At 43.7% G+C, this 13,875-nt stretch overlaps 1 protein-coding gene across 5 annotated transcripts in view; it reads left to right on the top strand.

The window, feature by feature from the left end:
* The window catches only part of LAMA1 (laminin subunit alpha 1), a 125,546-nt gene that overhangs the window by 92,146 nt on the left and 19,525 nt on the right, over positions 1–13,875 (top strand). For all 5 annotated transcript variants that reach the window (XM_032467505.1, XM_032467504.1, XM_032467501.1 and 2 more), the window contains 10 exons: positions 468–584; positions 2,113–2,295; positions 2,598–2,752; positions 4,083–4,226; positions 4,944–5,077; positions 5,924–6,074; positions 6,780–6,904; positions 11,247–11,397; positions 12,059–12,203; positions 12,694–12,835. In XM_032467505.1, the coding sequence (XP_032323396.1) occupies positions 468–584; positions 2,113–2,295; positions 2,598–2,752; positions 4,083–4,226; positions 4,944–5,077; positions 5,924–6,074; positions 6,780–6,904; positions 11,247–11,397; positions 12,059–12,203; positions 12,694–12,835 (1,447 nt within the window). The remainder of the gene's footprint in view (positions 1–467; positions 585–2,112; positions 2,296–2,597; positions 2,753–4,082; positions 4,227–4,943; positions 5,078–5,923; positions 6,075–6,779; positions 6,905–11,246; positions 11,398–12,058; positions 12,204–12,693; positions 12,836–13,875) is intronic.

A 13,875-nucleotide genomic window follows, 5' to 3' on the forward strand; every position in this document is an offset into this window, starting at 1 on the left:
AGCTGAGTGCCTGCTGGGCGGTGAGGAGGGGCCAGGAAGGAGGGGCGGGCGCTGGGAAGTAGGTGGGAGGCTGAGGGCAAGATTCCCAAGCAGGAGCCCGCGTCTGGGGTTTTACAGCCTAGGGGACAAAGGTGGCCAGGTTAGGTGTGGCCAGGAAGCTAATGAGTCTGATTAAGAACAAATGATTGAAACCCAATTCTTCACCCTAGAGCTCTAATAAAATGGGACTTGCAATTTAAGAAGAAATATTATTGAGACGGGAAACAAGGAAGAAAAAGTGATCAAGCAAGCTAAAGACACAATTTCTGTGACGAGTGGTGCTAAGTCTTGCTGGAAAAACTTTCAATATCCGGGGTCTCTGGAGGAAGCTGCCGCTTTCATAGATGGGTCAGGAGTGACAAAGAAAACTGTCATCTAGGTAACTTCAGGCCTGGCCTCAAAGAAAACACTTTTTCTCCTTTGAATAGGTATCACAGTAGAACTGAGCGAACTGAAAAGTACTGCAAACAGATTTCAAGAGAATGCTGGTAAAGTTACAAGGCAGACCAGTGAGTCCCTCTGGACACTTAGAGCCATTCCTGAAGGTAAGCGGAAAGGGGTTCTTGATTTAACTAACGTCTTCTCATTGCAAAGCCCTCACATAGGGATGTGAGGAAGGCTGCCTGAGGCCTGACGGCGAGCCCTCACCCGAAACGAGACCAAGACTGACAGTTTTCACTTGCAGAGAAAATGGTTTGGAGGTGGAGACCACTGTGTTTTGTAACTTCAAAACACCTATACTGACGTAGTAGAATTTTCTGAAAAACAAATGCCTTAGATTCTCTGTGCTACCATATTAACTGCTTACTCTGAAAATGGGCTTGATACGTCCCTAGATAAAAGAAGGGTCATTCAAAGAAGCCAGCAAGTAAAGAAGCTGGGATGTTCCTGTTTTATGGGGAAATGCTGCATTTATTAGAAATGTGGGAAATTAAAGAAGTCTTGCTTGGAAATTAAAGAAATCTTCCCTTGTGAGGCAATAAGCATTCTAAAATAGATCACTTTAATATTGATGGTTTGGAAATGCAGTATTCATTAAAATTTTAAATAGAGTAACTTTAAAAAAGTACAAAACAAGCAAGTCGTGCTGCGGGCACATTATTTATTTTACATTCTTTCAACCTTTTTTCTTAGTAAGAATTTTTAAAAGTCTTACAAGATACCCAAACATCTCACAAGTTCTCGGTCTGCTGGCTCACATCATAAGCATGAGAATTACTGGGGCGGGGGGGGGGAGGGCTGGCCCTGGGGCAGTTTGGATTGAGTTCTTACCTTAAGTCAACGCAGGACTTTCTGATCTGGAAGTCTCTTTTTCTTTTCTTTATTTTTAAGGATATGTGGTATATGCTGATCAAACACTTAAAAATAACTTTATTTGGAAGTAGTTTCAAACTTGCCAGAATTTGCAAGAAGAGTAAAAAGAACACATATACCCTTTATCCAGCTTCTCCTGGTGTTAATCTTTGCCCCATTTGTGATTAAACATTTTAAAAATGAATAGGACTATCTTAAAAAAAAAAAACAAAAAACCATCATCCAGATTTTCTAGAATAACTGCATTCTGGTACATCTTTAGTGGGCATTTAGTTTTTATTGTACCATTATGTCAGCAAATACACTTCCTCTAACCCAGGAGACTTCTGTGTCACGCACAGATTTAAATTCCCAAACCTTCTTATCCACAGGATGAAGGTGTTTTAATGACTCTGAGAAGGGAGTGACAGGAAAGAGACCAAGAAAGAAGTTTAGATTATTGACATAGGATGCTGAACACAGGACAGTTAGTGTTGCTTTTATGATCTCACTGTGTATTGAAATCATACTTCAGTACAGAGGGTGGTCACCCAGCCTGTTTCATCCATCCCTAAAAGGAAGCAGTAGAGCTTACAATATGCAGCCTTCATGTTGCCATGAAAAAAAACGAACAACAAAAAACAACAGGAGCCCCCTTTGCTCAACAACCAATAAGAAATTCTGTAACATGTTTCTGTGTAAAAGGACATTTGCTTTGGTTTTATGGTTTTCCGTGTGTATAACCACGGGAGCGCATGCTCGCATATAAATGCATCTCAGGTATCAGAGACAAAGGAACCAAAATCAAAGAGCTGGCCGCATCTGCAAATCAGAGCGCTACGAGCACGCTCCAGAACATCGCGGGGCTGAGCCAGAAGCTGCTGAATACGTCGACCGACCTGTCCAGGGTTAACGCCACGTTACGAGAAACTGACGACCTTCTCCGCGACTCCTCAGTGACTAGTAGGTCGTGGTCTCCCTTCCCATTTGGAAAGTCGGCCTCGTGCGGTTTGAGCTGGCCGAGGGGCGCAGGATGCCCTGTGCACAAACAGCAGTTTCAAAGAATAAAAATGCACCAACATCTGGATCTGCATTTATAAAGACACGGGCCTTGGGCGATGCCTTGTGCTGGTGCATTTTTCATGTACTGACCGAAGTTTCAAGGATTTGATTATGAGGGTATTCTATTTAACCCTGGGCATTAGTAACAGTTCATTCTCTTGTTTCCTCCCTCCCGCCTACTTTCTCGCCACTTCCTATTCTAGCTTTGTTAGCAGGAAGAAAAGTCAAAGATGTGGAAACACAAGCCAACCTTCTATTTGATCGGCTGAAGCCTTTGAAGAGGCTAGAAGAGAACCTGGGCAGAAACCTGTCTGAAATCAAACTGCTCATCAGCCAGGCCCGGAAGCAAGCGGCTTCTGTGAGTGTGGGGCCCCGCGACCCTCAGGAAGCCCCCTCGCCCCCAGCCCAGCCGAGGCTCCCGTAACTGCAAGTCCCAGAGGCCTCCAGGACAGATACTCTGTCACACTTCTACTGACCAGCTCTCAGTTGTCCCAGATTCCTCACAGCCCTGTCTCCGGTGTACTTAAAGCCTCGCGTTCTAGATACTTAAGTGCATTTAGGTATATTTAATTAGTCTCATTTTCTTTCATTTCTGCTTTTGTTCACATATTTCAGAATGTTGTTAGCACAGAGATCTCTGTGTCTTTATGGCAACTGATCACTGTAGCCTAGATATATAGATTCATAGAGCCACACGGATTGGCTAGATGGGCAGAACACAGTCCAAGTGCTAACATCACGGTGAGTTGACATCATTTTATCAACTTGGTTTTAATAATCCAAGTACTCTTCAGAACGTCTGTGCAGTGTGGGCCTCACCTTTAGGATTCTGACAAAACAGCCTGTATATACACGTGAATGTTGCACAAATCCAGGTCACTAACTGCATAAAACACTCGACACCCCGAGGAGCACAGCCTTGAGAGACTTCCCGGCTGTGCTCGGCCAGTGGCCCTGGCCATGCTCCAAAGGAGAGGCGTTTCAGGGGGCTGAGACTTGAGAGATCATTGTCTGTCGTGCTCCTGGGGACCTACAGACAGTAAAAGTGACCTCTGGTCTCATGTTTATCCCCCTGCAGCTTCTAGCCAAGAAAAAGGAGCTCTGGATTCTTCGATCCCCAAGTGACCTCACTTTGGGTAAAAGGCTGTAGGTTTACAAAAGCTCTGGTTTCCATCGTTTTAGTTCCAGTCACCAAATAAACTTGGTTCCAAGTGCTCTGGTTAATATAAACTTACAATCTTGAAGGTTAATAGAAGGAATCTTATCAGGAAGCTATGTACGGGAAATAACTGCTCTGTAAATGTTTGCTGAATGAGTAAGTGGATTAGCCCTGCATTAATCCCACGAATGATCACCAAATATCCTGTGTGTCAGGTGAAGATTCCAAGGTGCTTTGGATAAGCTCCTTGTCTAGAAGGAATTAAATCCCACACAAGAGTTTTCAACATAAAATAATCTTCTAAAACTCCAAGACTGACTTTTCCACATTAAAATACCTTACCAAGTAAGTTTCATCGCCATCTGATTTTCACTTTATGAGACACACAGCACCACGTATTGTGCAGAGGAACCTGCATACGACGGTGAGGACCCAGAGCAAGCAGCACTTGGGGACTCCAGCGTGCCGCCAGTGCGTCTCCCTACGTGATTTTTAGGGACTTACAGACCCTTCTCTTTTCCTCCTGCAGATCAAAGTTGCGGTGTCTGCAGACAGAGACTGTATCCGGGCCTACCAGCCTCAGATTTCTTCCACCAACTATAACATTTTAACACTAAACGTGAAGACAGGCGAGCCCGACAACCTCCTCTTCTACCTGGGGAGCAGCAGCGGCGTGAGTGTGACGCGCAGGGGCGATGCCGAGTCTCCTAGGGTTGGGGGTGTATTTTCTGAATTGGTACTTTTTAGGTTAAAAAAAAAAAAAAGGACTTTGTGAAATCACTAATTCTTCTAAGGGAACTAATCTTTTGCTAAACTGGTAATATTAGATTACAAGTAAACAAACTACAAAACAGTGCCTGCTAGGAGGAAAGCGACGTTTATGGAAGGCGCCCCCTTCTGCCATCTTAACTGTGAACTGTGAGAGCAGAACTTTCCATAATGTCTTCTGTGACCCCTGAAGTCACGGAGTTTCGCTTTGGGTCCGTGAAGTTCATCTTGGTGGCTGTTGCCAGGCGTGGAGGCGCGCACCCTGAGGGGCATATCACAGCTGTCCAGCTTCCCCCAGCCTGCCTTCCCTCACGACCCGGGTAGAGGCTGGTGACCCCCGCAGAGCTCTGAACTTCATGGGAGGCCTCATGCAAGGCCATGCTGGTCAAGGGCGGCAGGGCACTGATGGCCGACGGTGGCCACCATTTCAGTACTCTGGGTCACCCTCCAGCTCCAGGGAGGGGAGCATTTAAAGACAAAGGAAGATCGTTTTTGGGGGTTTTGCTTTTTTTTTTTTTTTTAATAGAGAAAATGTTGTAAGAACTTATTCTTTAAAGTGTTTTGGTAGTCCTGCAAACAGTCTGGCACGTGAACTCATCCCAACTCGTACCCCACACCCCAGTCTGATTTCCTGGCAGTGGAGATGCGGCGAGGGAAAGTGGCCTTCCTCTGGGATTTGGGCTCCGGGTCAACACGCTTGGAATTTCCAGACTTCCCAATTGATGACAGCAAATGGCACAGCATCTATGTGACCAGGTAGCAGAGAACGTTTTCTCTGGGCATCTCTCTCTCTCTCAAACTGCATCTTATACGTAATTACACGTTTGTAACATCATAAAACTGTGTTTGAATTTCTGGGAAGTCAGATTATTGTGAAGGAATACCTGGTTTAGATTAACTACAGAAATAAGCTTTTTTTTTTCATTATTAACAAAAGAATAAACTTTGTTACCAAAACCAAAAATTAGAAGAAAGTTAAAAGTTTGTTATGTTTTGAATGTTAGGTCTAAGTCTAAGGCAGCCAGCCCAGGTCAGGGTTTTCTCCCGGTGGAGGGGAGTCCAGGGCCGCACAGCACAGGTGCCACGTGTCAGCCGTGGTACAAGTAGGAGAGGTCGGGAGGTGTGGGTACCGGTGCGAGGTGCATTTTCTCCCAATTCAGGCACAAGGCAGAATTCTTCCTTTCAGAGCTCCTCTCCAGAGGCAGCTACTACTGAGCAGCTTTAGGTATATCTTTCTTTTCACTTTTCTGTAATATTACAGTTCCTCGTTGATGTGTTGGGAATTTCTGATTTTTACTTGGTTATTTTTAAAAATGGGGCAGTAGTAAGGGCAGTAGACTGTTCCAAGTACATTTAGTCCATTATCTGTAACTATTTTAAGCAAGGAGGTAACATGATGGAATTTATGTTTTAGAAAGAATATTCCATGAGATTTTGGACTGTACACTACGGGTTGGATGGGCAAGACTGGAAGCAGGGAGACCAGCTGGGGACGAGGGGAGAAGCAGATGGAGGCTGCGTGTGAAACAGACGTGTGTGTACATGGACTGACTTGCAATTCTGAAAGTGCTTTTTTTTTTTGCAATTCTTTGTGACCCTTAGATTTGGAAACATTGGTTCATTGAGTGTAAAGGAAATGAGTGCATCTCAGAAGCCACCACCAAAAACAAGTAAATCCCCTGGAACAGCTAATGTTCTGGATATAAACAATTCAACACTAATGTTTGTTGGAGGGCTTGGAGGACAGATCAAGGTAACCTGAACTTTCATCCAAACAGGACTCATCGCTGATCTCACCAATATATAAAACGAGTATGTTTAAATTTTTGAAGATACTCTAGGCAGCTCAAGATTTTCCTGTTTCTGTTATTTTGCTTAATCACAGTTCATCTGCAGAGTTACGCTGGTTTTTAAAGGCTCATGCTTGATAGTATAAATGGAAAAGAAGCCAATGGTTCATTTTCCTATTTGGGTTTTTTTCCCCAATAATAAGAGAGGAAATTCAGTATTCCACATCAATTTCTGAAAACTTCCTTTATCTCTGTTCTCTAGTGGAAGACATACATTTTATTAGACCAGGTATCCTCTCACCCAGTAACGCTGAGTCCCCTGGGCTTGGCTCAGTGCTCCGAAATGAGACAGGGTCTCAGGTCCTGCCAGGCCCTCAGCGCTGCCCGCGTCCCCTGGGTGTCTGCTTGCTCACTTGTCACAGGGCCTTCTCTCCAGTCACCTTAGTGACTGAGACACCTCTGAGGTCTTGTCCTGCTGTCATCATTGCGTGATTCCAGTTCTCAACTGAAAGGAAGTCCAGTGATTACAAACTGGCTATTTTTCTGGATGTTGTTTTCTCAAAATTTTGGATCCATTAGATTTGGGCTCCCAAGGAGGAGTTCTGTGCACTTAAAGAACGTATTCCTCTTCACCAAATCTATGTGCACTGTGTTTCTGTTTACCTTAGAAGTCTCCTGCTGTGAAGGTTACTCACTTTAAAGGCTGCATGGGAGACGCTCTCTTGAATGGACAGTCGATTGGCCTGTGGAACTACATTGAGAGGGAGGGGAAGTGCCACGGCTGCTTTGGAAGGTAACGTGCCCCGCGAGGAGCGCAGGAGTCTAGGCTATTGTGTTAGTCTCTGAGAACCGTGCAAGGAACTTACGGGCACGTGGAGGACGGATAGTCTGTGATGTCGGGCATCTTACTGCCAAGGATACCACGGAGCCCACTTACCAACAGAAACATGCATATCACTTTTAACCCTTAAAAAGAAGTACTCTTTTTGCTGTGTCTTGTACTGTGTGTTTTAATCATGGATCATAAAACTGACAAGCATCAGATACCTTTTCAAACTTCTGTCTCGAAGAGCCACAACTAAGCCTAGGGTAAGTCACCATGTATCTTTGTGTTGAAAACACCTCCGAGGATGAGGGGTTTTGTCTGTGCTGTCAGTTTTTATAGGTAAGTACTTTCTTATTCCCAAGTTCTATCATTCTAGAAACAAAATGCAAAATAGAAGGCGTTTAATAATGTAATCTCAGCAAACACAGTGCCCCCTTGATTACTTTCTAATAAAATAACCGCACCCCTGTGCATACAAGACCTGGTCTCTAGCACTTTGGTATTTAAGACAATAGGCCGCCTCTGCCGTCAGAGCAACGTGCCACCTGCTGTGATGGCTCCCGCCTGGTGGGCCGCTCTGGCCAGACACATACCTGTAATTAACAGTGAGCTGGGACAAGGTCAGTTAAAAGCAATTCTCACTCCATTTAGAAACTCGTTCATTTTCACCAAACAGTCAAGTCTGTTTTCTCATATGGCCCACAGCTTGGGATTTTGTAGTTTAAACCTTTTATTTGCCACTCTCCTTCCTTAGCTTGCTTTAAAAGTCATGAACAGAAGCTTGGTTATTGGAGCCTTAGGACCAAAAAGAATACTAGGTTTGCAGTCTTAAGTTTCTCAGGCTCCTGGCCCAGGTCTCCCACCAAATCTCTTGGTGACAACTTTGAATTGTAAGTCACTACACCTCACAAAGGCTTATTTTTTCTTCCAGAAAAGGAAAACAGTAATCATGCTTGTCTTACACACACCCCACAACTATAATGATGAACATGTAACATGAGGTATATGAAAATACTTGCTAAATTTGAAACACTGCACCAGTGTTCACCTCTGATCTCTCTGCAGTGATAGTCCACTGCTTTTAAGGAAGATGTCTCAGCATTATTGTCTTGACAGTAATTATGTAAACTAAGGTTTTATAATTGGCAAATATAATCAATCAGAAGTGATACTTCCACGTGGAGTATCCACGGCTCTGGAACTTGGGGAGAGGGAGCATGTGCATTGAGGCTTTCTGCTTGGTCACTTTTGCTAGCATGGAAGGAAGTCTTCCCCGCAGTTAAGTAACTAACATGAAAAATGCTGCAACCCCTGGACTGACCCCAGACCGTCAGTCTTGTAGAAAGTTGTAACAGATACTGAGTATTTCTCATATGGAAAATGTCCCCCTACTTCAGCAGTTATGACATCCCCGATTTTCATCAGTCGTTTTCAGGGTTATTCTAAGATCACTGACCTCAAATTGCAGTAGTGAGTGAACTCAGTGATTGCTGGCTCTTATCTTTTTTTTTTTAAATTTATATATATATATATATTTTTTTTTTTAATTGAAGTATAGTCAGTTTACAATGTGTCAATTTCTGGTGTGCAGCACAATGCTTCAGTCATACATGAACATACATATATTCGTTTTCATATTCTTTTTCACCATAAGTTACTACAAGATACTGAATATAGTCCTCTGTGCTATACAGTATGAACTTGTTATCTGTTTTATATATATTAGCATCTGCAAATCTCAAACTCCCAATTTATCCCTCCCCACCCCCCCTCCCCCTTGGGTGACTGTAAGTTTGTTTTCTATGTCTGTGAGTCTGTTTATTTTATAGATAAGTTTGTCTTTTTTTTTTTTTAGATTCCATATATAAGTGATATCACATGGCATTTTTCTTTCTCTTTCTGGCTCACTTAGAATGATGACCTCCAGGTCCATCCATGTTGCTGCAAATGGCATTATCTTTTCTTTTTTATGGCTGAATAGTATTCCACTGTATAAATAAGCCACAGCTTCTTTATCCAGTCATCTGTCAATGGACATTTAGGTTGTTTCCATTTCTTGGCTAATGTAAATAGTGCTGCTGTGAATACTGGGGTGTTATGTATCTTTTTGAATTAAGGTTCCCTCTGGATACATGCCCAGGGCTGGCTTTTCTCTTTTGTTGGAACAAAAAAGTCAGTTTTCTGTGTAGACACAGGATTTGTTCTCCTTGAGAACTGCCCTCCAACCAGATGTCTACCCATTTCAGATGTTTGACTGAAAGATGAAGGTTGCCATGGAGAGGAGGGGTTAATCCTGGAAGTAGCTTTTTTTGGTAGAGGGTTGCATGGAGCCAAATGGGTACTTTAGTACAAATTATCCCCATTCTCGTGGTGAGAGCTTAGATCAGAGCCGTCTAGAGTCATGGGAATGAGAGCTGGGAGGGACGGCATCTGCCAGGCCTGCCGACTGCAGGGCTCCCCCTGTAACTGCTGGGCACTAGAGGGGAGCCATCCGTGAGGTGCTGTGGTGGACCCTGCTGTCATTCGTCCTGACCTCTTACTCAGGCAGGGGCCTGGAGCTGCCTTCCTGTGGCCCAGCTGGACAAAGGTATCTGGGCTGACTGGAGAAGCAAGCACGTGGGCCTCATGTTATAGAAGGGGAGCCTGATCCGCAAGGGGACAAGCCCCAGTAATATGTCGCTGACCCTGGGGATGTGAGCCTTCTCAGGAGAACTGCCTTCAGTCGTTGCGTTATTTGCATTCATCCCCCTCGGTGGCCATCTCACTAGGGCAGGCCCTGCTGAAGTAGGGAAGCAAACATCCCACGTTCCTGAGAACAGAAAACTCATGAGCTCGGGGGGGGAGGGGCATGTACAGTGGGACAAAACAGATTTCTGGAATTCTGTTTGAAACCTGGCTTCATCATTTTCTTGGTTGTGTTCTTGGACAAGAAATTTAATCTTTGAGGCTCAGGTTTTAGTAGGATAATGAGACCCTACTGAGGACCTCTGAGTGCAGCAGAATAATCCACGCAAAAACGGAGTGCACATTTGCTGTGCCCCAGGCACTGTTTAAAGAACTTTACATGTATTAAATCAAGTACAGACTTTCCAGAGAGGTTCTATCTCTGTCCTTATCTTATAGATGAAGGGAATGAAGCACAGAGAGGTTAGGTAACTTTTCCGAGGTCACACAGCTAGTAAGTTGGAGAGATGGGATTTGAACCCCAGCAGTCTCGTTCTAGAGTCTGAGTCCTCAGCCACGTGAAACTGGTCAGCCAAGAGAGAGAGCAATGGGGGCAAGCTTCTAGGAGGCCAAGGATTTAAGAATTAAATAATGGAGAATTAGGCCCTAGTTTGTGTATGCAGAGTGCATTTAAGTTATACTTCCTTATAAGAGATCTCAAGACAGAAATTTTTAGAAAAAGCAGGCCTAGAGGAAGCTATAAATTTGAAACCTCAGGTTTTACAAAGCACTGCTATATTTTGTTTTGTTTTGTTAGTGGAAAAAATTTCATTTTTGGGTTATTCTGTCTCTGCTTAGAGATTTGGCACAGAGTCTGGTTATTACATGTTCAACTGGGAAAAGTACAAATGCATAATACCCCCCTAAAATCCAAGTTTCATTTTCAAGGCCTATGGTATTCCAGAAAAGTACTTTTTAAACATAATGTTCCAGATGAAGTTACTTTGTACTTGAAGAGAAAATCAAGTCAGCCTTTTGAGGTGTGGGGAAAACTGGAAAACACTTACCTGAGAAGTGCTGGGGTCCACAGTACATACCTGTGTTGTAAGCTCATCTTACAGACTGTTTGTTAATTATCTTTTTGTAAAATGATCCTCCTGTTGCATTGGTATATATTTGTTTTCCATCATTCGTCCAGCTTAGCTGATGTATTAGTTAAAACCAGCAGAAGGTGATAAATACCAATATAAAAATTATTCTGAAAGCACTGGAAGTAAGAAAGGACAATAAAGAAGCTAGCTATTAAGGAACCTCAAAGTCACGTTAAAGGAAATTTGAACAAACAAAACCTGGCTGCTAAGTGGAAGCATTCATAGTAGTGATCCGTCTTTTGAGGAAATGTCTTTCTAATGAAGTTTACACTGGCTACGTTACCTTTCTTTTCCTTGTAAAGCAACTGGGTGCTTGCCTTGCGCAATCTCACAGGGAGCGTGTTTTCAGACATTATGACTTAACACTTGTTATCAAATGATGGAAATGGCCGCTCCACCACGGCTGCTGTGAGGGAGAACTCGGTAAATACACCATGTGTTCTCCTTAACTGCCTTCCTGAGAATGGCCTGTATTTCCCCTGCTCTGCTTGCAGCCCCCAGAATGAAGACGCGTCCTTCCACTTTGATGGGAGCGGGCACTCTGTCGTGGAGAAGATGCTCCGGGCTACTGTGACTCAGATAATTATGCTTTTCAGCACCTTTTCACCGAATGGGCTGCTTCTCTACCTGGCTTCAGATGGCACCGTAAGAATCTCTGCGGGGCACTGGGCCCTGCGGTGTACGTACAGTTGGGTTACTGTGGGGATATTTATGCTTAGTGAATTTATGCGCATATCCTAACATAATACATACAAACGTATGCCACACTATTTCCCCATGTTAAATTATTTATTATATTAATACAAATTCATTGAAGACCTCTGGAAAATACAGAAGAACTTCAAGTAGAAAACAGCCTTCCTGTTATTATAGGTATCAATTAAACATTTGTTATTAAGTTTTGAGCTGAAGTAAGATGTTTTGTTTTACTTACTCTAACCATGTGGCCTTATCTGAATCCTATCCCTGGAAGTTCACGTTCTTATTCTTATGTGCTGGTGCTTTTTCTCAGTCTTCGAGTTTTATTTCTACGACTGGCCCATTTCTCAGTCTTAAATGAAAAAGATACAGAGATCCCACTTGTCTTACTGCACTGTAGATTTTGTTAACTGTGAGTTTATCTCATGTATGTCTAAGTACTATTCCAGCAAGCCTCTGTGGACACATGTAACTTCAGAGCATAGGCCTCTGACTGCTGGGCCAGATCACGTTCTCTCAGTCTGACTGTAGGAGGTTTCCGCTATCCCTGACTTGGAGAAAGGGAATCTTGTGATAACAATGGACAACTATTTTCTCTTCTTTACAGAAAGACTTTTTATCCCTCGAGCTGATTCAAGGCAGAGTTAGAGTTACCGTTGACCTGGGTTCGGGGCCTCTCGCTCTTATTACAGACAGACGCTATAATAATGGAACCTGGTACAAAATTGCCTTCCAGCGAAACAGAAAGCAAGGTAAGTGCACAGACGGATGCACAGAATGTCCACTGCCCTCATAGGAACAGAAATCTTTTCCAGAGTCAGCAGTCTTTTTTTACTTTAGCTTGCTGGGTATTCTTGAATGATATTCTAATCAGAAGCCACTCTTTTCTTTGGAATACCAAGGACCAGAATTCACATCTTGCTGGAGGAATGTTGTAATTCTGTGTGTCTGTGGTTTCCAAGGGCATTACTTAACCTTAAATGCTACAGTGGAATCAGGGATCAAATTGAGTCTATTTTCTTTCACACACACCCTGCTACCATTTAGCACGTGTATTCTGGATTTACTGACTTTTGTACAGAGATTTTCATTTGTCCTTTAACAGTTAAGAGCACTCCCTGGTCAAATTTGCAGAATGTAAAAGATTATGTCTTTGTAACTGAGCTCTGTTAGCAGAAGTCTGTGTTTTCTACTGCAGAAAGTGATTTTCACTTTCTTAACTATTCCTTCCATCTCCTCTAGGACTCCTAGCAGTTACTGACGCACAGAACCTTGGCTATAAAGAAACCAAGCAAGGGGAGACTCCAGGAGCATCTTCTGACCTCAATCGTCTCGATAAGGATCCAATTTACGTGGGTGGATTACCTAGGTCAAGAGTTGTGAGGTAGGATACCACACTGCGGGCTTTCCATGCCCCTAATTACAAACCGTCGTAGTTTCCATAACAAGGTCCCACAAACCAGGCAGTTTAAACATCAGAAATGTGTTCTCTCACAGCTCTGGAGGCTACAGTTCCAAAGTCAGTGTCCACTAAGCTGCTTCCTTCAGAGGGCTGTGAGAAAGAATCTGTCCCATGCTTGTCTCCAAGCTTCTGGCAGCTGCAGGCGCTGCTCAGCTTGTAGATGGCGGTGTGTCCGTGTGGACACACCGTCCTCCCTCCGTCTGTGTGTCTGTCTGTGTCCCAGTTTCCCCTTTCTGTAAGGACACAAGTCACACTGCATCAGGACCCACCCTGACGACCTCATCTTAACTTGGTAACAACTGCAGAGACCCTACCTCCAAACAAGGTCACACTCCCTGGTACTGGGGAGGGACTTCAGCGCGTTGTGGGAGGACACAGTTTAACCCACAACATTCTGTTCTGAGTAACATGCCATATAACTGGGCCGTAAAGAAAGCCTTTTGCAGTAAAATTTATGATTTTCTATTTATTGCCCTTAGAACATCTAAAAATTGCTACTGTGCACTGTGTGGAGACCCCACTTTCCATCACACATCATTCTCCTGTCCAGACATTCCAGAGTAGTATCATCTCTTTGGCAGAAAAAAAAAACAAAACTGGTGCTTTGTACAGACTTACCTGGATTCCCTCTTCATGTGACTGGAATGACTGATTTGTATGTGAAAGCTGAGAGACCAGCACCAGCAAGCTGGAGGAAAGACAGAGGAGAGATGCATGTTCACGTTCAGCTTTGGGACTTTAATAATTTACAAAGACTTTCTGTGGTTGATTGTCCTCAGTTTTGTAATTCTGGATTGGGGACAAATTAAGCTCTAGGTTTCTTTCACACCATTAAAAAAAAAGAAAAAAGCACACATGGCCAGCAGTCAAGGCCACGTAGCCTCCGGGGGGGGGGGGGGGGGGGGGAGGTCACCAAGCGTCCAGACTGAGTCACTCAGCCCAGTGGTTTTCAAATGCAGGTT

This window comes from Camelus ferus, chromosome 24, assembly GCF_009834535.1.
Source record: "Camelus ferus isolate YT-003-E chromosome 24, BCGSAC_Cfer_1.0, whole genome shotgun sequence".
Taxonomy (NCBI): domain Eukaryota; kingdom Metazoa; phylum Chordata; class Mammalia; order Artiodactyla; family Camelidae; genus Camelus; species Camelus ferus.